This window comes from Halichoerus grypus, chromosome 8, assembly GCF_964656455.1.
Source record: "Halichoerus grypus chromosome 8, mHalGry1.hap1.1, whole genome shotgun sequence".
Taxonomy (NCBI): Eukaryota; Metazoa; Chordata; class Mammalia; order Carnivora; family Phocidae; genus Halichoerus; species Halichoerus grypus.
In genome coordinates, this window is record NC_135719.1 from 77,464,062 (window position 1) to 77,491,292 (window position 27,231).

A 27,231-nucleotide genomic window follows, 5' to 3' on the forward strand; every position below is an offset into this window, starting at 1 on the left:
CAAACTCCCACCTGGCGAACGCATGTTCATCAGGGCCCAGCGTTGTTTTAACTTACACATGCCCTACATGAACTCCCTCGTAGGTGTCAAATAGTTCAAACCTTTTTTTTTTTTTTAAATGAGCAAAGAATATCTTTTAAAGGCTAAGTGTAACAAGTCTTGCCACCTCCCGAGACCCTACCCTGACCAGTGGGCTTAGAGGACAGCAGCTAGCTGTGTGAGGACTGACATCACCGAGGAGCGTCCTCCCCCTGCCTCGCAAAAGAGCTAACATCCATCTTGCTAAAAACAAAACCCTGTGGCTTTGACCTGAACTGCCATTGTTTTTCTTCTCCAGTGTTACCTGTTCCACATGTACGTGGGAGTGAGAGCCGGAGGAGGCATCGGCGACGAAATTGAAGACCCTGCTGGTGACCCTTATGAGATGTACCGCATTGTCTTTGACATTACCTTCTTCTTCTTCGTCATTGTCATCTTGCTGGCCATCATTCAGGGTATGCTGCCAGTTACGTTAAGTATGAGCACGGCTTATACCTAGTGCTTTATCTTTCGGTATCTATGACATTATCTAGAGAGGTTTGTACATTCATTTACTAGTTAATTCGACAAAAATTTATTGAGCACCTACTATGCACTCAAGTGGCTAGACATAAAGCCAGAGATACACCCAGACACACAAGAAACCAGAGAATCTGAATGGAGGACCCCCCCACACCTCTCTTCATCCCCCACTCTGAACTGGTTATCGCCTCACTCTGCTTCCTAGAGATCTCCTGAGGCTGGTCTTGTCCCACAGCCTGTCCTCCCAGGCAAGGTGGTGGTGAAAGAGCAGAGAGAGGAAACGTGAAAGAGTGACAGGTTTTTTCTTTTGTGGGGAGGGGTACTGATATTTTAGTCAATAGCTTGTCAGGAACTAGAGAAAGACCGTGATGAATTTGAGTCATGCCAAGGTGAGGTACCTATAAACATGCAGGTGTTGAGGGCTAAGAAGCCGTTAACTGTAATAGGTCTTTCAAGACACAATTCAGGAATGGAATAGGAGGGAAATAATAAATATAGTAAGTCCACATAAAATAAATATACAATACAAAAATGAAACAATACAAATGGTATCCATCAGCGCTGGGGGGTGGTACTCAAAAATCTGAGTGTAGAGGAGACTCTCCGGAAGGAGAAACAAAGAAACTGAAGAGGAATCCTGATCTATATCAATGCTTAAGGAGCTGGAGAAGAGGAAGAGCCCACAAGGAAGACTGAAAAGAGAGTGGCCAAGCACCGTAATAGAACAGTGATGGACTGGGGGGAGCCAAGTGGGTCAAGGAGTAAGCTGCTAGCATTGTGCACTGCAGAAAGGTGGAGTAAGACAAAGGGTGAGAAATGGTGAGCCAGGATGCAGCATTTGAAAACACAATGATTTTTTTCTGATTTTGCTTTACTGAGTTGGCCTGATAATTCTTTTTTTTTTTTTTTTTTACACAAAACAATGTGGCCTCTACCATTGAACCTCTGCCTTGAGCCCCGAAACAGATTACTGTAAACACTTTATCTGTCTTTGTATTTAAAATACCAGGTCTTATTATTGATGCTTTTGGAGAGCTAAGAGACCAGCAGGAACAAGTGCGAGAAGATATGGAGGTAAAGTTCGACTAGCTCCAACTCTATTTTTGTATCTTACAGCAAATGAGTTTTTTAAATCCTCAGGTCTGCAATTACATAGGGCCAGTCTTAGGCAAATGACCGACAAAGTTTGTTTGCTGTGCCTGTCCTCTGGGCCTGGCTTCTGCTTCCCCCTCCCCGGCCTGCCGCCTCCACCCTGCTCCACTAGCTAGGAGCTAAAGATGTGACACTGTGAAGGAGAGGACTAACGGCCAGTAGCATTAAAGAGAGAAATATTTTTTCATGGTCTCTCCGTTCAATCAGAGATCATCACCTCTTTCCCACCTGCCTGTAATGTCACGTGTACTAACGCCTTTACTGCTTCTCTTATTCGTCTTAGACGAAATGTTTCATCTGTGGGATCGGCAATGACTATTTTGACACGATTCCTCATGGCTTTGAAACACACACCTTACAAGAGCACAACTTAGCCAACTATTTGTGAGTATCCGTGGTCAACAGAGGGGACCGTGGCTGAGGAAGGAACGGTAGAGTAAAATAAATAGTTATGTCATACGGTTCCCCTGTGTGTGTGCCCTTTCTGCCTAGTTCTCTGAAAAAGTAGAGGCAGTTAGGAAAAAGGTAGCCAAAATGCTTCCTCACAAGTACACTTAGCCCAAGGTTTAGGAATGGTAAAAAGAATTTCTCCTCACAAAAAGACTAACCAAAGTAATATTGTCTTTTTCTCACTTATACCTTTTTTCCCCTTGTTCCAGGTTCTTCCTGATGTATCTGATTAATAAAGATGAAACAGAACACACAGGTCAGGTGAGAAATAAAATGTCTTAAGAATCATACCCCTGCGGGCGCCTGGGTGGCTCAGTTGGTTAAGCAACTGCCTTCGGCTCAGGTCATGATCCTGGAGTCCCGGGATTGAGTCCCACATCGGGCTCCCTGCTCAGCAGGGGGTCTGCGTCTCCCTTTGCCCTCTTCCCTCTCGTGCTCTCTGTCTCTCATTCTCTCTCAAATAAATAAAATCTTTAAAAAAAAAAAAGAATCATACCCCTGCATTAGGAGTTTCCGTTTCTGAAGTCTTGAGACTCAACAGAGCACAGGATGTCTGAAGTAGACAGATGACTTCATTAGTCTCCAACGTACATTTTCCCTCTGCATAATTCCGCCATCTCTTTGTGACCTAAGCAGCCAATATTCTCAGGCAACTCCAAGCTCTCCCTAAAGACCTTCTGGTTATCCTACCCAACTAACACTGACATTTTCTAAACCCTTATGGTTACTGCTTCAGAGTAGAAGAGCTGGAGGTGGGGAGAACATTACAGAGAAAAAGACAAGGAGGAGCTGAGTGGGTGGCTCTAACAAAGAGAGTAAAATGGTGTGAGAGACAGCCTGAGAAAGACAACCACCTCATGTGTGGGTGACACAGGGAAGGTGGAGGTGTGGGTAGTATGAGTGAAAGTATGTGTCAAAAGGGATTCTGTTAAAAAAAAAAAAAAAGGGGATTCTGTGACTAAGTATGAGAAACAAATGCAGAGAGAAGAGAACAAAGGGAAGAAAAGATAGGTTATCTAATACTCAAACAGCATCAGATCTGTGGGACAGCTTCACAGCTCAGACACTTGAGAGGCAACTGATTCTAGATCTCCCTTCAAATGCTCCAGGCATCTGCCCGAGCTAGCACTCACTATCCCTTCATTGTGCGTTCTTCTGCCTTCTACCAATTACAAATGGCATAGAATCAGCCTGTTGCTAGATCTTTAAGCATTTTTACTTGGAATCATTGCATTGTGTTCAGTGTTTTGGGGAATGACTTTTTGCTCCTAAACTAGCCTGGGCTGGGAACAGAGCAAGGAAGAAGGTACTAGTTGGGACCCATCACCCTTCCCCAAGGGAGACCTACAGAGTGAGTAAAAACCACCTGGGTTTAAGCTCACTGTGGTTTAAAAAGAAGTACCCTTTGTTCCCATTATTTCAGGAATCTTACGTCTGGAAGATGTACCAAGAAAGGTGTTGGGATTTCTTCCCAGCTGGTGACTGCTTTCGGAAACAATATGAAGATCAGCTTGGATAAATCAGAATGAAAGAAACTCCACAATTCTGGACGGTCAACTTCCAGGGAACTAAATCCTTTTTACAGTTCTGCAAAATATTTGAAATGTGACCTATTCTAAATGCCTCCCTTACAAGAGGAAGTGTTTGTTACAAATATGTGATATTTTGGGATTGATTTGGCTTTTTGTGCCTAATGGACATATCCCTGGGGGAGACAACCTATCAAAATGTTGAAAGATGGCAAAAAATCAAGGAAACTGTAGTTGAGAATACCTTCAAGTTTTTCAGTTCTAATGGAACTAAGTTGTTGCAATGATGTCATTGAGGAAAGGACTAGAAGTATGAAGTCTTCAATGCACAATACTGAAATTTTAAACACTTGAATATCACATGACAGTATCCACTAGTGACTCATGGTCTGAACTACAAAAAAATCATTTTAACTGCAGTCAAATTTCTCCCATGGTACTTGCTAGTGAATGTATTCAGAATCAGCTTGAAAAGCTTTAAGCAGTTAAAGAAATAGAAAAAAAAAACCCAACACTTTGTCGACACTGAAATATCGATTAAGTGCCTTAAAATCTCTTTAGATATAGCTATGCAAATTTTTTATGTTTCTGTTCCAGACGGACAGTTCCATTAATGAGTTGTGTTGATCTTCCGTCTTTATGAAACCGCACTTGAAGATTATTCCTATCATTTTTTTCAGTAACAGCTTGTCAACTGCTGTTATTAGAAGTACTGTACTGAAAATCCAGAAAAATTTCAATCTTATGCCAAATTGAGTACTGCTTTATGGTTCCCTTGTAAGTACTGGAGCTGCTGTGTTTAGGTGAATCTCCTTACATCAAAGGAAGTGCCCACTGCAATAAAGTAATACACACCAATCCGGGGTGTTGGCCTCTTGTGATGTACCTCTTCTGGATGATTCTACAGCCGTCCTGTGATTACTGGAAGAAGGGACACGAGACAAAGGGCCTAACAAACACCCCACCCAAGAAAGAAAGGAATTCCATAGACCAGCGTTCGTTTATTTTGGCCACAAATGCATGCCTTGTTGCTATTCTATCAGCAGCACCTGCTCTGCTGTAAACATGGAAAGGATGGAGGCTGGAAACAAGAACCATAACATCCCCTGCCCTCGAGGAATCTATTTATTAGATTGCTAAGCCAGAGAACAAATGCAATGAGCCTCGTAGATGCATAGTTGCGGATGTCGTGGGCCAGAGGTAGGCGTTTACTGCGGCAAGCGTGGTAGAACACACTGGCTCGGGGCATGCTCAGAAACCAGCTGTTCTGGAAGGACAGCCTTGGGCCCGCCCTTACTGACAAGGCAATCAGAATTTGCTTCAGGCACTTTTTTTTTTCCTCCTTTTTCTTTCATGTTAGGAAATCATGCTGTCCAACCAGTCTTCAAGCTCTTCCTCAGTAACAGTTTTTGATGTACATGGTTGCTCAGATTCCACGTTCTTTTCTTCCATCACAGAGAGCTCTGCAGGACCTGGGGAAATAAAAGCGTTAACAACTTCACGTTAATCCCCAAATTGAGGGTGAAGGTTTCCCTGGGGTTTGTTCCATGATAGAATTCAGCCCTGATTATTACTGTGCTTACAACTAGAGGAAACATTCTATTATGGTTAGAGGATACAGTAATTAATAGCTAAACAAATTAGTAAATGGGGTAGAGATTTGCTCTTCTATTTATTCTGAAGTTGAATGTCACAGTTCACTAGTTTTCTAAAAAGACCAGCAGCTCCATGTTCTTGTACTGTCGTAGCAATCCTGGGCAGTCCTTACAGGTTCTCCAGTGCAGTGCGGGGATGGAGCCGACGCCCTCGGCCTCTCTGTAGCAGAGGGCCCGCGGGCTCGCAGGGCACGCACAAAGGCCGAAGTGCTCTTCTGTACAAAAGTAAGATCGAAATAGCAAGCCAGAAGTCTGGAGAAGTCGATTAAAAGGTCTGCTGCTGCACAGCTGAGGGCGACAAGGATCCGGATGCCTTTTTCTAGCGCCCGGTCCAGCAGCAGCCCCGGGTTTAATACTGCAATCAGGCAGGGAGCAGCTCTGCAAGCCCGGCATAGCGACTGAGAGGCAGGCTGTCAGAAAGGTCAGCGGACAGCGGCAGATCGATGTCAGACGCTGGTGGAGAGGGGTAGGGACGTGACACAGGTGGGGCTGTTGGCACACAAAAGAGAAGATGGATAGGGAATAAAATGGAAGCCATACCTCCTTCTTCTTGGGCCACCTTCCCATCTTTCTCAGATTCTTGGTCCTGAGAGGTCTGGTCTGGTGCGATGTTATCTCCCTCTCTCACAGGTGCATCTAAACTAAGCAGCAGGTCTAATTCTTCCTCCAAGTGGTCCGCTGCTGACTGCAGTGGGGTGCTGGGTTTCTGAGAACCTTGTGAGGGAGCGGGGCTTGGGCCATCTTTATCCAGGTACTTGGGGCAGCCAGCAGCGGCCGATTTCAGCTCGGAGATGGAGCCCTTTCCTCCAGGCCCCAGGGGCCCTTTTAACCGCATCCCCAGTCCCTTGCCTTCCTCATTTCTCTTTGGTTTCACCTGAGGAAGCTCTAAAGGAAGGGTGGTCTGAAAGAGAAGCAAGCCAAACTTTGTGGAGTAGGAAAATTCAATTCAGACAGGAAGTTCACAAAGGGTCCCCCCTGCCCCAGAACCCTTCCTTACTGAGTTGGCATAAATGGGGTGACCTCACTGAAACACCACAGGGCCGTGCCTCCCCCTCTGCCCCCCTCCGCTCTGTGCCATTGCAGAGTTGACATCGGAAGGGCATGTCTTTCTGTAACTGCCCTGAGAACTGGCAGTACCCCAGGTCTGGGTGAATGTACGTATGCTTAGAGCTGTGAGGAGATAAACACCTGTAAAATGCACCCAGAAGTAATTAGCAAATCAGATCTGTGCACGGTACTTACATGCACTAATAATAAAGGTGAAGGGACAGAGTCATCAAGAACGACTCTTAGTAACATTCGAGTGAAAAATGCCAGACACAAACGAAAACCTATTTGATTACATTTGTAAAAAGTCCAAAAACAGGCAAAATTCATCTTTACTATTAGAAGTCAGGAGAGTGGTTTTAGGGAAGTAGCGACTCGGGGGACGGGCGGCGTCGGGAGTGCTGCCAATATTCTGATTCTTGATCTGGACGCTGATTCCATGGTTACATATATTTATGCGTGCACTTCTCTGCAATAATTTAACAAGAGTTAACTCTCCAGGTGACTGTAATGTAGGGCTAAGGCTGAGCAGCTCTGTTCTGGAGGGAGGCCTGGGGTGACCAGCATGGCGGCAGAGAGGGTAGAACCTCAGAATGAGGTTCAAACCCTGGTGGAGGCACTGTCCCCTTATTTGCACGCTGAAGCATCGCGAGCAGATCCAGTGTGCTAATAACTCCTCAGGGCTTTTAAAACAGGATGGCTTTCCACATAAACAGTCCTCCGTCGTTGTCAGTGTGCAAGACAAAGCTGGGATGTGGGCGTCTCACGTTGCTTTTGTTTTCAACTCCCCAGATGATTCTGACGTACACAGTTGAGAATAACTGCCCTACATCGGACACAAATCCTCACTTTCCGATGGTCACAGCGCTTCCTTTTCTCCCTGAGGCCCCATCACCTTCAGCTCGGTGTTTCCCTGGCATATTGTGCTAACCCTTCACCATGCTGTGGGGAATGCACCCCAGCCACACTTGTCAGGACTTGGAACATCTCTGGACACCCGGCAGGGAAAGCAGTGCTCTCCCAATCACTAAGAAAACCCCAAACACCCCCAAACCTTCCTAAAGCTCCATGGTGATTCCGTCAGAGGCAAATGCCATCCTCTCTACTTCCCGGCCCTGCCCCCCAGCCCTGAATTCTACTTGCTGCCCTAAACCGGGGGCCGGTAAGGGCCACAGAAACAAGAGCAGACATGCGTCTGCTCAAGTGCAGCAATACATTCAGCTGCAGCACGAAGTGGGTCGTTTCAGCTGCTGGGGTTCTCTTTACAGTTAGTACTGCCCAGGGTTTCACTTTTTTAAAAACGCCGTCGAGCCACAGCTACATTGTGAAGTACCTGTGCTACGGTCTGCCGGGCCCCCCCCTCTGTCAGTTCATTCATCAGTTGCTATCTTACGCTGGTATATTTACGTTCTCAACTAGAGATTTCTATAACCGACTCGTATTTCCACTTTGATATCTCAGAGGCACAGACCCGTAACATCCAAACCTCCCCCTTCCTGATAACTACCCCAGCGCTGAGTTGCACAGGCTGGAAGGCCAAGGATAATTCTTTGCTTGCTCACCATTTCCAGTATTTTCCAAGCCCTGCTAATTTTCCTTTTGAAGTACGTCTTGGTCAAGTCCAATTCTCTGCTGTCTCGACCATCGTCGCCCTAGTCCCACGTACGCTGCCCCCCGGGCCTGCTGCAGCAGTCTCCTGGTGTGACCCAGTCTCCGCTGGTGGGTATACGCCCGCGCACATTTGCCAACACACACACCCACCCGTTCCCACAAGCCCCTCCATTCTGCAGCCAGAATGCTCCTGGGCATCCTCATTCTCAGCAGCAGTGTTAAGGCAGATCTGACTGGGTCACTCCTCTCTAAATTCCAACTCACGTGTTTTTATACTCTGGATCTCGGCTCATCTGACACCCCTTCAGGAAAGCCATTCCTAATCACACCAGAGTAGATCAGGTTCATTATTATATATTCTCATAGCACACTACACTCCTTCATGGGACATACCACAATTGGATAACTTGACCAATACTCACATTTCCCAATAGATTAAGCTCCATGAGATCAAGAACCATGTCTGTCTGATCACCGCTGTCTGCTTAGTGCTAAACACAGAGCCTGGCACATTAATTTTTGAGTAAAATGCCAGTCAGATTTTATACTTTACATTTCATTCAATTCCATTACATTTGATCCTTCAAAATGTTTCACATGTAAAATGTAAAAAAAAAAAAAGACTCAAAATTATTTGATTCTCCCTTAAAACTTTCAAAATGATACCTTGATACAAGAGCCTCAGCTTTATCAAAGGAAAAGCTGATGCTGAGACATCCTACAGAGTGACATTTTTCACTCTTTTTCTTCATCTGCCCTAACCCACACCAGCTGACAGACCCTGTCGGGGTTTTTACCTGGACCAGTTCGGCAGCAACATTGAGTCGGAGTGAGAGAGGCAGTTCTTGAAGGGCTCGAACCAGTGACTCACAGTCCACATAAAATGCTGAATTCTAACAAAAAATTACACACATATCAGGTGATGATTACAAATGACCTTTTAGAGATAAAAAAGCAGAAGATGACAGAAGTAAATAAACCATCCACTGACATTACTTTTAGCAGAGAGTAAGTCCTATCCTAGATCATACTTGATATGGTTGCTATTTCTATCATCACGGTGTTAAGATGAGCAAAACCCAAGCCACATTCTGGAGCCACAGTTCACACTGTGAGAGCAGGAACAGGGCAGCAATCACCCCCACATCAAGACTGAACAGTAACCTGGAAACTATAGATGCTTCGGGAATTACTGGCAAATTGAAAGAAAAATAAGCATTTAATGGAATTGAAGTGGACCCCTCCCCCTCCAATTCAGACGGCTGGCCTTGGGGAGAGGAGGGAAGAGCTGTCTAAGCAGCGAGACGGGGCTGATCGGCACAGCCGAAGGAGCCTGGGAGGTAGATGCTCCTGTTCCAGCCAGAAAGCAGGGGCCAGACTTGCCCGCTAGCTAGCAGCGCTCTGTGTGAGGCCAACACTGAAAGCTTCCCTTGACTCCTCTCCCATTCATGGAAGTGAGTCCTATCCCTGCAATGACCTCCCAAATGGACAGTAGTTGAGGAAACATTCCAGATTATTTCAGGGCTTGATGACAGTCTAATGGCTACTTTCCGGTGCCCTGGCCACCCAAGAGAAAGAATAAACCAAAAGTTGACTATAATGACCTCACATTAGAGGCAGATACTGCCGACCGCCTCGTCTACCAAAGACCTCCCAGGCCCAGCTGGAAACACAGCTTATTGTAAAATCACTGGCTTCGAGTTAGAAGAAAAGCCAAGGGTCACCTGGTCAGTCTGGATTCCACTGCAGCAATGTCTGGAATGTCCTGGGTAGATGGGTTTACAGTGAGTGGGGATGGTGCACTCAAGAAGAGCCTGATACTCAATCCAGACCCACTGTAACCCCTAATCCCCACAACAGCAGTACACAAGGAATGAGAGGGACGATGTGGCTTTTCAACTGCCCTTCTGGAATATTCCCGAGATGGCTAGCTCTTAGGTGAGCAGCGTCAGCAGCGCCAGATGTGGCCCCTGCCCTGGCAAAAAAGGAACTCACTTCTAAAAAACACAGTGTATTTAGGGAGCAGGATGGAAGCTGGCAAAGCCCTGACAAGAAAGCGAGAAATTTAATATGCATTCCAGGCCTTTCCTCAGCCCTGCACTCAGCACCTTAAGGCTGTGATCAGACCAGGGTGGCCAAGTCTTCATTTTCAAGTTTGGAGAAATTCTCTCAACCCGGTAGAAAGGTGTGATGCCGAATGCTTAATCCATGGGTAAGCTGTCACATTATACACTGGAAATCTCACCCTCCCTCCCGCCCAGGTATCTGCACACAAGCAGACCCCCTTCTTTCAGCCGATAAAAGAGCAAGGACTTCACCTCCGCCATGCCTGCCCGCCATTCACCTGTGGCTCTCTTAGCTCCCCAGACAGAAGGACCGCTGAGGTGTTGGGCGGGGGGGGCTGGCTAAAAGTGGCCACACTTCTTCTGCCCTCTTTGGCATTATGTGCAACATGACTTCAAGGTATATCCTCAACAATGAAAAGTAGGGGTGCCTGGGTGGCTCAGTCGTTAAGCGTCTGCCTTCGGCTCAGGTTATGATCCCAGGGTCCTGGGATTGAGCCCCATGGCGGGCTTTCTGCTCAGCAGGGAGCCTGCTTCTCCCCCTGCTTGTGCTCTCTTTCTCTCTGACAAATAAATAAATAAAATCTTACGGGAAAAAAACAACAACGAAAAGTAGGCGTGGCTGCACAAAGATAAGGGACTGGCCAGGCTGTGCTTCTGAGCCACATTCTGAATGATGGCCATCTAGCTGTGTCTGCTCCTGGAATGTCTCCTCCCCCCACATTTCTAATTCCCACCCACCATCCAAGGCCCCGTACACACTGCACAGTCTCCATGATGCTGGGCAGACACTTCAAACCAGCAGGCGGAGTTGCAGGAGTCCTGGAGCCTAGAACCTGCCATCAAATGCCACTTTCGAAGAAGACTCGTTTCCTCACCACCAGTCTTTCCCCTTAAGGGCTAAAGCTGAAGGTCTAACATATAAAATGAGCTGAGGTGAAATGCTTGTCATAGTAAAGTGTGAATTTAACAATAGGCTTCATTGGAATAATAACCACAAATTAGCTTTTTGCTATGTCTTAAAATAATCGAGAGGTTATTTTTTGCCTGGAGAACCCAGTCTCCATATCCATCTGGCCAACTCTGATGGTCACTCACAGTCGGGGCGTGCAGCCTGACCTGCGATGCCCGGACACCCTGATGCCTTCCCTCCTGCATACTCTGAGGCTGGCAGCAGGAAGCCAGCCTTGACTGTTAATTAGAACAAATTCTCTGAGGTCAGTGTGCACAGAACTTTGTCTGGGTAGTGAAAACCTGTCCCCTCTGTCCAGGAACCTTATTACTTATTAGACTCTCAGTCTCAGTGTCTGTGTAAGACAAAGAACCTGCTAGAAAGTCCACTTTGCAACTAAAGAAAAAATAGCCTTTGATCAGACCATTATACTTCCCAAACTTCTTGTCACCTTTTTCTCTCTCAAGCAAAACCAGAACCTAGTGAGGAGTTAAGGGGGACATGAACAGGTTTTGACAAGGAAGTGAGGAATTTAGTTTTGGATGTGTCCTACCCATACATCAGCTCAAAATATTCAAAGTAAACTTGCCCTCTCTGTGCCCCATTAATGGCTTCACCAACTCACCTAGCCATCCAGCTAGAAAGCTTTGCGCCACTGCACACCTTTCTTGCCTGCACGTCCCACATGTGACACAGTCTAGCTCGTCCTGTGCTGAAATCCGTCTATCAGTGAACCATGTTCCACTCCCACTTCCCCACACTCCCAGGCCCTCGTCCCTTTGAGTTCGCCCAAAACATATGCTCCTAACTGGTTTCCCTGCCTCCCGCCTCTTCCCTCTTCGATCCCTCCTTCCCAATATTGCTCAGGTCAAATCTAGCCATTTCCATTTTCTTGCCAAACAAAACTTTTGTGAACAAATAAGAGTAGGATTAAGAGCTAATTGTGAGTGTTTCATACATGTCAGGAACTGCACTAAAGAGCTTTTATTTATTATCTAATGTAATCCTCATTATAACGCCAAGTTATATTCTATTATTAGTTCCATTTTACAGAAGAGAACACAAGAGAAGGAAGGAAGTTCGCCTAAGTCGTAGAACTAAGATTCACACTCAGGCTTGTCTCTCCAAGATCTGTGCTCCTACCCACATGCTAAACGTCCCCCCAGAAGAAAATGAAGATCAAACTGCTGGCAGTACCTGGCCCAGACGTACCCCTAAAGCCTCCTCTGGGAACACTGCACTCCAGCTACATCCTGACTCTGAACACAGCTGGCCTTCGGCTCTCCTCACTTAATAGGACCAACCAGCATCACCCTGACCCACCAAGGCCCATTCAGACACTCTCTTTCCCATGGTACTGCTCTCAATCCCTTCCAGCCCAAAGTGGCCCCCACAGTAGTATCTTGATTCATTGAGGACACCACTTATTTTATGTCACACTCTTTTTCATTTATTACGTAAATATTTACTGATCATCTACTATCTATCAGCCACGGTGCTAAGGCAATGAATAAGCATGGTCTCTGTCTTATTCATCTTTGAATAGTTGCATCTAATAAAATATTGAGTAAATAACAAGTTCTTAGCGTTCTGATGCATGAAGAACTTTAGAATTATTTGAAGCTCTCAAGATAACTGAAATATTCTCTAATCATCGATATGGTTCAAAAGGAGTTGAAATGGGAGTTGTCTGGCTTTCGCTGTATTCCTTGATGACTTCCGCTGGTCTGTTTGCAATTTGTCCTAGAATTCTAAACTGTACCTCTGGCATATGCCCACACAGACTCAAGCAAAGATGAATATTTTTAATGCCCTATTTTTCCCGTGTTGTAATACATCCTCTACGTAAAGTGACAGGCAGTCATTCCACAAGTAGCTTTCCTCCCCCTTGGTCTGTATGGTAAGCCAATGTCCATCCCAAACAAATAAATAGAACACCAGCCCAGACAGAAAATGACCCGCTTATGGGGGGGTGTGTGTGTGTGTGTGTGACTGAGCTGGTAGCAGAATGGGGAGGAGGGTGCCCGACCTTTGGGCTTCGGGTCTGCTTCTCAGCCACGTGTCTGAAACTGGGGACAGATTGTCAAAGCGTTGTAGTGGACAGCAGGCGCTAGCCATAAAGTCGGGGAGCAGAGGACAAGCCACCACTGATTCTCTGTGCTTTTTAAAAGGGTTAGAATACCTGTCCTCTCTCCTATGGAAAGAATCAGTCAAATCGCACTTGGAAAATAATCGAAACTCCTTGGGAAGAAGATATGGCATGAACACAAAGCAAATGAGGTGGCTGGGCTTTACGGATTTACTGAACGACTTCTGTGATATCTGCTCTTACTTTATAGCTTTATTCTCCTAACTATAGAGGAAGAGTTATTTAAAGCTATAAAATTAAGGATTTTTTTCACCTAATACCAAAAACAGTGTGAGGGAAAAAATTAATTTTCAACCCTAAGGGAAATTTTTCACAGAAAGGGAAAAGAAAGGCCAAATGGCAAAGTAATCCACTCAAAATCATGACCATACACTATGAGTAATTCACACAGATGGCCAGTTTTACTGGTGAATTCTAGCTCCAAGGTCCTGTATAATTCAAGCTCCCTGAAAATTTTCTGAACAGTTTAGGTAACTGAGACTAAACTATACATGAATCACTAGTCTTCTCTACCCCGATACTTTATCTCAACAATAATGTGAAGGCATTAGTCTTCAGCCTTGAGAAGAGTCAATCCACAGTCAAGACAAACCATCTTACCTGTTTTGGACATGAAGCTTCACCATCCCACTCTTTCTCCTCAACAAACCGGAACTGTGAAAAGGAGTCCCCTAGGGATAGAGAAAACATAATTTTATGCAGGAGCCAAAGGAAAACAGTGAGTTCTTTAAATTTCCCCTTGGGAATAAAAGTGCCATTTCTGAAGAGCTAACTGTCCAGAATTCAGTGGTAGCATTCAATAGACGTTCCTGGGTTCCACTTCTTTACACAGCAATCTGGGCCTGGTGGGCACCTGAAAATACTGTTGGCTTCACACGATTCTCAGTAAGCCACCATCTACGTGCTTCTGGAAAATAACAAAACAGGCCAGCAGACATGGCCATCAACTCATATTTAGCACATTTTTATCTCATCTGCTTAATGTATGCAAAGAAATGAGTATTTATGATGTGGGGAGTGGGCACAGCTGAAAAGGCAGAAGAACAGAACTGAAGGAAAGAAGTTCTAAGCTGACCCACAATATGACAGGCTTAAACTATCTCTTTGAGGTGAGATTATCAGCCTCAAACATCACTCCAAAAATCACCTGGTTAGAATGTCAAATGCAAAATAAAACTCAAAGAATGTGCATGAGATTAGTTCATGTGAATCATGGTGCACTGCTCTGAGCTCTTGGAATAAAGGAAAATGAACCTATAAGATCGGCATAAACAAGCATGAAAGATGATCCTGGACAACAAGCTTTGACACAAGGCTTATTTTGTAAATGCACAGTTATTTGGTTATTTGTCTTAAGAACACCTAATTTATAAACAAAGAATTATTTCTCTGCTCACTTCATGATTCCCAAAATGTGGTCCCACCTCAATAAACCCCGTTTACTTCCTATTATTTCAGACTTTCTGCTTGAGTCAGCCTCCTATCACATTCCAAACATACTTCCTATTCCATCCTAGCCTCTTTCTTTTTCAGTCCTTCCCCCTCGTCTGGAATACCCACACACATCTATGCATTCATATTGTATTTATACTCCAAGACTCGGTTCAGGGCCACTTCCTCTTTCGTGATACCTCTCAGGTGACTTAACCATCGAATCCATTCTTCTAAATTAAAAGAGGGAAAAAGAAGTGAAGAATTCAAAATTAAAGAGACAAAGATAAAATTAGAATCTATACCACTCCCCTCATTTCCAAAACCAATGGAGCACAATATGAGCATTTAGCAAGATCAAATTCAAGGCAAAAAGGACCAAGAACAACACTATCAGGAGAAGGAGTAAAATTAACACTCTCAGTCATTGGGGAATCAATTTGATCCCTCAAAAAATTATGACGTAAAGGATCTGAATAATATAATTGAAAAGGCCTTATATGTATATAGAACATATAAGTATATATGTGACTATATCTGTGTATTTTCTTTATAAATATCTGTGCAATATTAGCTTTTAAAAGAGCTATAAAAAAGCCACACAAAAACTCAATAAATCCTAAAATGTAGCAGTCATACAAACTATATTTGCTGGTGATAAACATTTATATCATATATAAGCAAAGGGTTAATATCTCCTACATACAAAGAGCTTCTGCAAATCAACCAGAATTAAACCACCCAATAGAGAAAGAGGAAAAGGAGTGAAAATAAGAAATACCATTTGCTATATATGAAATAAATCTATGTATGAAATAAATGATAAATGAATAAATTAAAAATCAATCTGGTATATTTTTAAAACTTGGCCAAATACCTGAATATCTCATTCAGTGTTATTTTTAGCATTCCTGAACATTTTCCCCAACATGACGCTTGAACTCATGACCCCGAGAACAAGACCTGAGTTGAGATCAAGAGTTGGACGCTTACCCTACTGAGCCACGCAGGGGCCCCTATGGCATTCCCGAACTTCTATATTATAAATGATGCTATGACTGCAGAGACGACTATAATATATAATCAGCATAAGATAACAGTAATGCAAACAAGGGATGCTACATGTATATATTTTTAATATTTGAATATTCACTTTCAAATACAGGTAAGATTCCAACAATGGCTAAACAGCTTGTTGCTGAGAACAACTTAGGAACACTAGGCCGAACAGAGCTACCAGGTGTGAACACGAGTGAGAAAAGTCCCAGAAAGAAGAGAAGCTAATAACATTTAGAACTGCTTTTTCCCTTTGAGGCATTTGTTCATTCCCAAAGGCGGTACTGAGAAACTGAAGATCTGAGCATAAAGTAACAACCAAGGAGGCTGTGAAGATGCAGAAGCTTCTGCTAGTTCTATGGCATGGGGCAGTCAAAAATTGCCATTCGGGGCCCAAGGATGAGGAAAATGGAGGCTTTCAGGTGGGACCCCTGATGATTCCATCTTAGAAGTGGGGACCAAGTAGGAATAAGCCAGCCCTCATACAGCCTGAGGCAAAGCTGTAAATCATCTTAACCTCTGATTCTGCCCACAAGAAGCAAAAGTATATCCTTTTTGGAGGAAAAGGACATTATCAATAGCCTAAAATTATCTCTAGTATTTTTTACAACCAGTGTCCAAAATTCATTAAAAATCATCAGGAGATGAGACCAAGGTTATAGAAAACTAAGGGAAGGGGGGCGAAAAAAAATTAGAAAAAGATCCACAGAGATTAAGAGAGTAATCAGACATGGCTTTTGTTAATTGAGCAACGTAAAAATTTCAAGAATAGGAAAGTCTGTAAAATCACAATGACATCCACGAAGTCCTCTCTGATTCATACAAAACATACACATAAACAATACAAAGAAGAAAATGACTGAGGAAAAAGAGATACCAAAAACATGTTTTGTTTACAGTAATCAAACTTCAAAACACATTTTTAAAATTCTAATAAATAAATCATATAGAGGCCAACTTGGAAAAATAAACTTGTTAAAATTTTAGACGGCTACAGAACGCCAAGCTCTCTAATCCTGTCACTGAAGATGAGAGAGTATTCAGACTTGTCCAAATGATGAATTCCAGCATCAAAAGTGCTTCTGGGAAACATGTTAGCAAAATTCTCCTTCCTGAATTATACTGCAACATGCACAAAAACAATGGTGCCCCTCCTCTATCCTGTGCATCAGACGTCTGAACATGCAGACCTCCTTTAAATACAACAGCACAGTACGTTAACAATGCATGCAATCTTGCTCCTACTTTACTCTCCTGCTCAAAGAGTTCCCGGTCTCTCACCCAAACATGGTGAGTCCACATGAAGACGTACAGAAACCAGGGAGCAGAGACAGCTGACTGTGGTTGACAATGAAACAAACATGGGGAAGGGTGTGTTAGGAATCACACTCACCAGCTCTGTGTTCATAAGGCAATTATGGCACAGTGTAATGAACAGAACGAGAAAGCATATAAGGAGTACTGTGCTTTCTTCCTTCTTCTTCAGCCAAAGACTAACTGCATGAGTTACAAGAGGTTGTGGAACTGCCTTGTATATTCACACAATATCCTCAAACAAAATGGAGGACGAGCTAGTTCCTGTTATATAGGCTGCTTGAACAGCAATAGCAACAAAAATCCCATGATATTCTACTTTGCAGATAAGAATACCAAAATAGCAACCCTGCTAAATCTAATGATTGCTTATTAAGGTAATTTATTCACTAAAATTTGCTAAATAAGGGGGGGATTTAAACAAAACTGGTTAAGACTTTGAGAGTTCACATTTTTCTTACATATAAAAAGTCTCCTATCCTTCTATTCCAGAAACAATGCTGAAGTTGGTGTGCATGAATGAAAGCCAAGATACAAGTGATATTGAAACGATTCTGTTACATCTTGAAAGTCAACGACAAGACTGCCGTAACTTTAGACCCAAAATTAGTGACAGAATTTTTTTTTCAATCAACTAATTGTGTGAGGCAGCAAAAATGTTAGAAAGTTAGATATATGCGTTGGCAGCAATCTTTAGCATGCTTCTGAAAATATTTAGAAAGGATGTTTCAAGCAGTGCACAATGCTTCCATTTCTGGGATTCCTTCAGTCAAACTCACGATCATCACGTAAATCTCCAAGGCCAGTCATTAATGAGGAGAGAAGTCTTTACCTAGTCTACAACCTAGTCTTTACCTAGTTATTATTGGAGATGGCAAGGTTAATTGCCAAGGGGCAACTTACTACCAGCAGTACCAAACTCTGTAGTACAGTACAGTGACCGCAGGATCAATCTAACAGCAGGCAGTAGGGTGAAAGGAAAATGCCTGTATATTGTCAGAATTAAAGCTGACTACTAAAAACTTTTATTAAAAAATTTCAAGTTTTGTCGAAAATTTCAGATTTTTTTTTTTTGGATTCCAGGCATCCATTCTATGACACTGATATTTAGCTTTAGTTTCAGCTAAATATGACTTAACACTTGACCATTTGGCCAAAATGTGTACTTGGTATGCCTCCAATATTCAATCAGTGACCTTCTATGAGGCATTTTAGAAATACTGTAGCTTATGTAACGTACAACATGGTGACTATAGTTAATAATACTGTATTGTATAATTCAAAGTTGCTAAGAGAGATCTTAAAAGTTCTCATCATAAGAAAAAAATTTGTAACTATGTATGATATCAGATATTAAGTAGACTTGTGGGGATCATTTTACAATATTTACAAATATTGAATCATTATGTTGTACACCTGAAACTAATATAGTGTTATATGTCAATTATACGTCAATTAAAAAAAAAGTAGCTTTAGATGTACTGACATGGAAAGATTATATCAACTGTTACATGTTGGAAAAATCAAGTTTTAGTGCAGTATAAATAAGATATATAGATATATGCATACACATATATACACATACTATATATACACATACATATGTGTGTATCTATCACAAGCATACTAATATATGTATAGAAATAAACTGAGACCATTATATACCTATTTTAAGAATGATTCTCTCACAGGATGGGATTGAAGGAGACTTTTCCTTTCTGTATAATACATTTTCTAGTTTAATTTTCCTTTGTAAACAACAAGTGCATGTTACTTTTCGAGCCCAGCCAGAAGGAAGTAAGGAAATCTAGAAAAAAAGCTAAAATTTCTTGAGGGCAAGGACCTTCTCAGAATGCATTTAAGACAAACATGCATAGATCTCATAGGCTGGAACCACAGGTATCATTCATTCTAACCCTCACTTGATAGAACAATACAGAACCTTAGGTCTAGAGAGGCTCAGTGGCCTAAGGCCACCTGGCCAGTTAATGGCTGGACGCAAGACCTCTTGGCTCCTACCATTTATTATTATACCTATAACTAATGAAGTTATTTCCACTAGGCTTCTTGGCTATCTGAGTTCCCTAGGACAAAAATAAATAACAAATATTGATGACATCTGATATACTAATGTTTGAAGATATGAAAATCCAAACTCAAAAATAAAGAATTCTTCATTTTAGGAAAGGAATTACTTCAAGGGTTCCTTTAAATAACTACTATATGGCTTCTAAAAATAAAACTAAGTTTTAAAGAACTCTAAGTCCTCTGATAATGATGGTGTTGGAGAAATAAAGGTGATATACCAACTCTGTCACTGTATTTATAATACTCAGGATTCTCACTCTGCCTGACTTCTCAAATTGGTCTAACGCAGGTCTTAGAATCAGTGACAAAGTGGACACTACACTGGTTAGGATTCTATAGTACCATATGCTTTCCAAAAGCTTACCATCTAGTCCTAGGTGACACAGCTTTGAACAGAAGCTTACCCTTTCAGCCCACCAGCAAGAGTGAAAGTACTTGATATAACCATAAAGCTCTCTAAGGAAGGTCAGGTGGAATTACAAGGAACAGCCTTTATGTGGGCAAAGAGAACCTTTACAAAGACTTCCAGCTTCGACAATACACATGAGGTGTACGTGAAGAGTGAGTGTGGAAGATAGAAAATGTACCCAAGCTTAATAACACCCCTTCTAATAATTCAGTAGTGGCAATTCCCATAACTGACATCTGTCCTAGGTATTTGGAGCTTTTTCTCATAAAATTGGCCCAGACCCCTGTGGTGCATCCTTTCAGAAACCAACTCTAGAAAGCAAGAAGAATGGATCACTAGTTCCGAATGAATACTTCATTTTAAGTTCCATTTTCCTGGCTCTTCTTTATTTACCCCACAGCCCTTAGAATATGTCCTCAACCACGACACAATGTCTCTGGGAAATCACAAAGGAGCCTCATAGGCTGACAAGTTCACAGTCTTCATAGAAAGAGAGTATGTCCTAACAGTCACTATCATGGCTGCTATAGAAAATGAAATATACCTTTTTTTCTTTCTGAATTTCTCTATTCTCATCTATGAGAGATGACATATTTGGAAGGTCAAGGTGGGTCCTAGGTCCACAGGCTGACACAGATCAAACCAAAGATGACCCGTAGTTCAGCTTACAGGACATAAAAAATCTTGCTACTCAATTTCTAGCTTCCATGGATGAACATTTCTAGATGTAGGTATCAAGCACTTCGATATTTACCCTAAAACAAAGCAACAGCTAACACTTTGTCTTTGTGAGGAAGATTATACAAGCCACTACAATGATTAATAAAAAAGTTAGGTTGAGCCAAAAGAACGAAAGATAAGAAAAATCTCTCCTCCTGCTCAACAGTGACCTATAATTAGCTTTCTCACCAGATGTGGGGCCCCAAAAGCCCCTGAGCATCAAGTATCCACATTGAGCACTACATAATAAGATGTGCCTATCTTTCCAATGCCCCTAACAAGTGGCTTCCCCATCTGTATGGATTGTGTTGAAGGAAAAGCCAAATACACTCAAGTACCATAAGAGGGTTCTATACTTTATGAGAGAAGGATGATGCTGACATTCTAGAATTTAGAATCTAGAGGATTGCCCCCCAAATAGTTGGTGAATATTCTGTGTTAACCCTGTACCACCGGAGACAATCTAGTAACCTCTCAGATCAATTATTTTCTGAAACAAGGCCAACATCAAACCCTGGCACAGAATTCCAAGATGAGAGTAAATAATTAGACATGGCAAAATAAAAAAGAGAATAGAAGGACCAATCCTCAGATGGGCAATGGAATCATGAGATGTTAGAACTGACCTTAGTAAAATAGTGTGTCCATTATGATTAGGTCTGGCTGCGTGTAACAAAGACCTGGGAATTTATGGCTTAAACAAGATAAGAAGTTATATCTCCATCAACCAAATGAAGTCGAGACTTGGGCGATCAAAGGCTAGTCTGGGGGCTCCTGCGAGTTTATTGTTCTGTCATTCCTATGAAGTCCCTTCTTGTCATGCTTCAAGCTGATGACCAGAGCTCCTGCTATCTCATCAAAATCCCAGACAGCAAGATGGAAGAAGACTTGAAGGGGCAAAAAGCATGCATCCTCTGTTCGTTACATTTTCCCAGAAACCACCATAGGACTTTTCCACTTGTTTCTCTTTGGGCCATAACAGTATCGTATTGCTTTATCAAGCTACAAGGAATGTGGGATAATTAATTTCTTCCCAGGTGGCCATGTGCCCAGATAAGAATCAGGGGTTTGAAAGGAAAGAGAATGAATACAGGGTGGGGAAGCAAGTACCGCTGACCCCTGAATAACAGGGTTTTGAACTCTGCAGGTTCACTTATATGCAGATTTTTTCAATAAATACCATAAATGTATTTTCTCAGGATTTTCTTAACATTTTCTTTTCTCTAGCTTACTGTATTGTAAGTATACAGTATATAATATATATAACATACAAAATATGTATTAATCAACAGTTTATATAATCAGTAAGGTTTCCAGTCAACAGTAAACCTATTGAGTAATTAAATCTGGGGGGAAGTCGAAAGTTATACAGGGATCTTCAACTGTGTGGGGGTTGGCGCTCCTAACGCTGTGTTGTTTAAAGGTCAACTGTACTCTCTCTGACAGATTACCAGAAGGTCCTACTCAAGGGGTAGTTAGTTAATAAGGGTCAGTTTCTAGTGTAGTGATTGTGCTCACTGAAGTGTGAGTTGTCTCCAATCATTTCAGTGCAATACATGTAACATCCAAACTTCTCAAATTGTAGTTAAAATTAACTTTAGAAAATACATGCCTTTCAACTTTTTTCTCCAATTCTGAGAGGAGGCAAGTGTGGGATAAATTCCTAGTTTCCAGCATAATGCAAGAACTTTTTAAAATAAATACTGTTAACACATACATACATACATGCGTACAGTCTACTACCTTTCTCAGGGCAAATGGGCATATGTGAAGTTCAACAACAATAACTTCAGGAGTAACAATTCATTTATTTAGTAATTTTTTCATTCTTTCATACATTTTTCAGCACAACTATGTGCCAAACACTATTGGGTGCTAATACTATAAATAGATAAGACACACTCCCTGTTGTCCTTGCTCTTGGATTCTGAGTTGAACAAATCAAGAGAGGACTACAAGAAACAGAAAAACATAAAATTTAAAGGAAATTTAAATTCCTTCCCCAAACCTTTAGAAGGGTTTGCACTCTCCCTTTCTTGCTTTACATGTATATACACATTATGGTATGGTCATGGTGTTGATTTACTTAAAAAAGATTCAGTCCACCTGACAGCTTATTTGTACTTTATTTATAGCCTGACACCCCAACGTTGGTGAAAACCGTCACACAAACCACCAAAGTTTCCAGGTCTAACACCTGACGGAGACTGTCCTCTAACACCATCAATAATCTTACAGTGACACGCAATTCACTTCCAGAGGGAGATGAGCTAAACCAAAGCCAAACTGTCATGATCGAGAAAACAGCCTGACATCTGTAGAATGATGCTCAGATTCACACACACACATGCACGCACCCACACCCCAGTACAGTGATACAGAAAAATGCACAATCCCACTAGTACAGTGATACTCTCCTTTTAAAGATCACTTTGAAACTCAGTAATGTGGTCTCATGGCAGAGCCAAACTTTGCCTGAATTTCATGGCCTTTCATCCATTGCTCTTTATTACTTCATTTTCTTGTCTACACTAATTTTTTTTGAAAGTCAATCTACCCTTATTATTACATATGTCTCTCAAACATGGTATTTTATACCTTAATCTGCCCAAGTTTTCTTCTTGCAATTAAAAGTTCTCCATCAAGGTTAAATAATTAAAATCTCCAAACACTACAATCTCCTGATGAAACAGATGGCTCAAAGCATACCCTCAGAGGATACTATGGGGTTTGCTGGAGAAAATGTCTGAACCCCTTTCTATCAACAATATGAGGTTGCCTTTCAATTTGTTGATTACCTGCTACATGTATTCCAGAGTCTTATAAATTAAGAATTAAGAAATCTGACCTATTGCCTTACCTTTGATTTGTCTGATTATTTTCTCACTGCACCTCAGTTCAGTGAGTCTGTCAGTAGTGAGGATGTTCTCATTTTTTTACAGCTGTCTTACAGTGTACTTGGCTTTCTTAAACCATCTCTCTGGTACTAATTCATATCTTTGTATAAAATCTAAATTCACACCTTTAACCGCTGACAGCTCTTCTTCCAGCCTCTACTCTCATTTGTAAGATTCTATAAAGACTTTTTTAAAATCACATAAGGATTTTCCTAATAGAATTCATTTCTCATAAACACATTATTCTCCATAAAAATCTCCAACTAAGCAGCTCTCACAAGCACTAGTAACACCCAAGCTGAAGAGAAGAAATCTTGAGCCAAGTACTTTTATTGAGGTCAACTCATGCAAGCAACACAGAACTTATGAACTTTAGTTTTAACTTCTCCTTCCTCTTGCTTTTCTTTCTTAAACTTTCTTAATTATGGTTTTTGGGAACATCTAGAATGAGTCTGGTAGGGCAGCAAGTCCCCAGAGAAGCAACATGAGCAGAGGCCTCAAGATAGAAGGGAGTTTGGTCATTTGAGGAGCAGAAGGCAGGCCAGTATGGCCGATGTGTAGTGAGCGGTGAAGAGGCAAGATGTGACTGAAGAGAAGTTGGGTCATATTCTTCATGCAGACTCAACATTTTCAACCAATTACCAAGTTCCACTGCTCAACCCTGTATTCCACAATAATAACCAGGCTTAGCGAAACTCAATTAGTCCTACTTACCTATTAAACACATCTTACATGAGTACGAAAACACATACTAACTCTCAAGTGACAGATAGCCTTAAACTTTTTACAGATTAAATAAGACAACACAAAACAGTAAAAAATATTTTTAAAAATAGCAGGGCCAAACTGTCACCTTCATAACACAGAGGGTAGAAGATACAAAAGTTCTCTTTGTCTGCACAGGGTAATAGCTCATTCTAACTAACACTGCCATGGCTATAGGCCATCTTCCCAAGCCATTCTTGAGAACCTAGAACCCAAACATGAAGTTAAGGAATTTGGGGAGCTATCACAACTGGTAATTAGCTCAGGGAAAAATTTTGTGGGACCACTACGAAATGTTTGGGCACAGACAAATCTCCATACCTATGAACATGCCACTTCTTTCTAATTAAGACCCAGAGTCGCCAATCTGGAGAGTGACAGAACTTCAGTGATAGAAGAAGAAATATAGTGAGATAGAATGAACCTGGGGAGGATACCCCTCACCTAATAACATGGTGAATCCCTGTCATCTGCTCCAGGTTCGCAGGGGGATAGCGTTCAACCTCTTGGTTTTCTGTTCTTACTCAGTTGCCTATATATTTTTAACCCTGGTAACTGACATTGGCTATTGAACCCTGTTTCCTAGACTTTAGCTATTTAAGACCACAGTTATTTTGAACAGCACCTTTCTGGAAGCAATCCCTAAATCTGAACCTTGACCTATGTTTTGACCACATTTAACTTCCAGCATGCCCAGGCCTGCCATTTTATGTATCCTTTTCATGGCTATTTTTTTCTTCACATAGATGGTAATATTTATTTTCTTTTTTTAAAGATTTATTTGAGAGAGAGAGAAAAAGAGAGAGCACATGTGTGAGCGGGGGGAGGGACAGAAAGAGAGGGAGAGAATCTCAAGCAGACTCCACACTGAGTGTGGAGTCCGATCCAGGGCTTGATCCCAGGATGCTGAGAGTCAGATGCTTCACCAACTGAGCCACCCAGCCGCCCTTGTTAGTATGTATTTTGATAACAGTTTAGGAGCATTCATCACTTAAATGCAGTACTATGAAGCAGAAATATGCAAACAGCACGTTCAGAAGCCTTAGTATTTGCTATTACTGAACACGTTTTGATGGGCACTTTTTGGCCCTGGCATTATTTATATAAATGATACATACTGCTTTTATTGGAAAGTCATAAGTTGCCTTGTATTTGGTAGATCTGTTTAAGGCTGTCAGTAGTGAGGATATTCTCATTATTTACAGCTGTCTTACAGTGTACTTGGCTTTCTTAAAAGTTTCCATTCTACATCTAGATGACAGAGTGCTGAGTTAAAAAAAAAAATCTGGGGGCACCTGGGTGTCTCAGTTGGTTAAGCGTCTGCCTTTGGCTCAGGTCATGATCCTGGGATCCTGGGATCCAGCTCCAAGTCAGGCTCCCTGCTCAGCAGGGAGTCTACCTCTCCATCTCCAACTGCTCCCCACCCCCCCACTGCCCCTTCCACCGCTAATACCCTCTTTCTCTCGCACTCTCTCAAATAAAATCTTTTCAAAAAATCTGATGTATAAAAACACAAAATTATAAGACACAGTAACTTAGTAAGTTGAATAACCTATGGATTATACCAAAGGATTCATGAGCTCACATAAACACGGGTATTCTCCCCTTTCCAAAAGTTCACATTGTGCCACTTCACACTTAGAAAAGACCGAGGTTAGTATGGTAGCAGCTTTTTCTTTTTTTTTTTTTTGTAAAGGCAGAAACCCTCTTCTGATTTCTTTCAGTTAACGAAAAGAGGTACCAATGTAGGTCATTCAAAGAAGTGAACCGGCATAAAGCAAATGTTAAGAAAGCAGAGATACTCTTCACTTTAAGCCATTTTGGTTTGAGAGAGCTTTCATAGGAACACTCTACTTGCGGATAGCAGGGGAAACCTGTACTGAGATCCCTTGACATACTTAAAATGTGACTGAATTTCCAAAAGCTTTACTTAAGACTTTTCAGAACCTATTGTTAAATGGTAGGAACATCAGTGGATTATCTATAAAGAAACATCTGTTGTTTGGATGCTAACTCCCAAGTCTTTCCAGTTTGAGGTTAGTTTGTGTTTTATTGTATACTCAAACAGTTTACTTTTCATGGGTATTATCAAAAGTAGCAACAGTTTTTCAAAGTTTCAAAGCTCAAGGTAGAATTTGTACAAGTGAACAATCAGAGGAGTATCTCTAAATCATTGGTTTATCTCTCATGTTTTAGAAGTCGAATGAGGGTAATAAAGATTGGGTTTGTTTTTGCTTTCTTAAAGGAAGAATTATCTTCTACATCTTTTTACTATGACTATAGGAGAAACTTTGGCCAAGCAAGGTACCAATGGAATCTGTTTACCAAATTCCATTTGATAAGTCTTAACAATCATTTTGACATAATTAACCAGCTTTGCTCCATTTCACGTTTACTCTGTTTCCAGGAAATGCCATTGGGCAGAATTCAGCAAGTTAAGGGCCTAATTTATTTTAAGCACTCACATATGCAAATTTAGCCCCAACTGGAGCTTTTCTGGTATTAACCAGATAACATACCTTTTTTTCCTTTGTATCTACCTCTAAAGTATAGGTAGGTCTCTTGTTAATAATAGTATTACCATATGTAAAAAAAAGCAGTATTTAAATAATAAATACTATCAAATATGCAGATAATGTTTAAACATCTCCATAAAAAGGCTGGGTTTCTCTGGTGGTGTGGGAGGAAAGCAACGAACGAGGAGATTGTTTTTTATAGCTGATGTACTGGTGTATCCAAATCATGATCCAAATAAATTCCCCACAATGTCTCTTAAATATCTTTACATTCATAACTTATTTGTTGAGGAAACCAGATCCTTTGACTTGTCAGGTTTTTTTTTTAATTCCTGGAGTTTACTGATTTGTACTCTCATGTTATCTAATCTGTTCTTTTATTCCTGTATCTCCTATAAAATGGTAGAACTAGAGGCTTGACCAGATTGAAATTCATTTTTTTAGAAGGATGCTTTTAACATCAGACAATTGAAATTTATTCTAAATTTTTTTTAAGATATTTATTTGAGAGAGAGAGAGAGACCATGTACACGTGCAGACTGTGGGGTGAGCAGAGGGAGAGGGATAAGCAGACTCTCCACTGAGCAGGGAGCCTGATGCAGGGCTTTTAACATCAGAAAATTAATTGAAATTTATTTTTTTTTTTAATTTTTAAAATATTTTATTTATTTACTTGAGAGAGAGCAGAGCTGGGGGTGGGGAGGGGCAGAGGGAGAAGTAGACTCCCCACTAAGCAGGAAGCCTGATACACGCGCTCGATCCCAGGACCCTGGGATCATGACTTGAGCCAAAGGCAGACACTTAATTGACTGAGCCACCCAGGGCCCCAGAAAATCAATTGAAATTTAAAAGGACAGAATCCAATT

The 27,231-nt window shown here is 41.7% G+C and overlaps 2 protein-coding genes across 2 annotated transcripts in view; one reads left to right on the top strand and one right to left on the bottom strand.

The window, feature by feature from the left end:
• The window catches only part of RYR3 (ryanodine receptor 3), a 503,714-nt gene extending 499,164 nt beyond the window's left edge, over positions 1-4,550 (top strand). Inside the window, 5 exon segments of the mRNA XM_078053421.1 lie at positions 338-494; positions 1,571-1,635; positions 1,997-2,097; positions 2,373-2,424; positions 3,587-4,550. Of these exon segments, the coding sequence (XP_077909547.1) occupies positions 338-494; positions 1,571-1,635; positions 1,997-2,097; positions 2,373-2,424; positions 3,587-3,682 (471 nt within the window). The 3' untranslated portion in view covers positions 3,683-4,550.
• Positions 4,551-4,673: 123 nt separating this feature from the next.
• The window catches only part of AVEN (apoptosis and caspase activation inhibitor), a 176,791-nt gene continuing 154,233 nt past the window's right edge, over positions 4,674-27,231 (bottom strand). Inside the window, exons 3-6 of the mRNA XM_036082602.2 lie at positions 13,770-13,840; positions 8,803-8,898; positions 5,888-6,248; positions 4,674-5,164 (exon numbers count right to left, since the gene is read on the bottom strand). Of these exons, the coding sequence (XP_035938495.2) occupies positions 5,049-5,164; positions 5,888-6,248; positions 8,803-8,898; positions 13,770-13,840 (644 nt within the window). The 3' untranslated portion in view covers positions 4,674-5,048. The remainder of the gene's footprint in view (positions 5,165-5,887; positions 6,249-8,802; positions 8,899-13,769; positions 13,841-27,231) is intronic.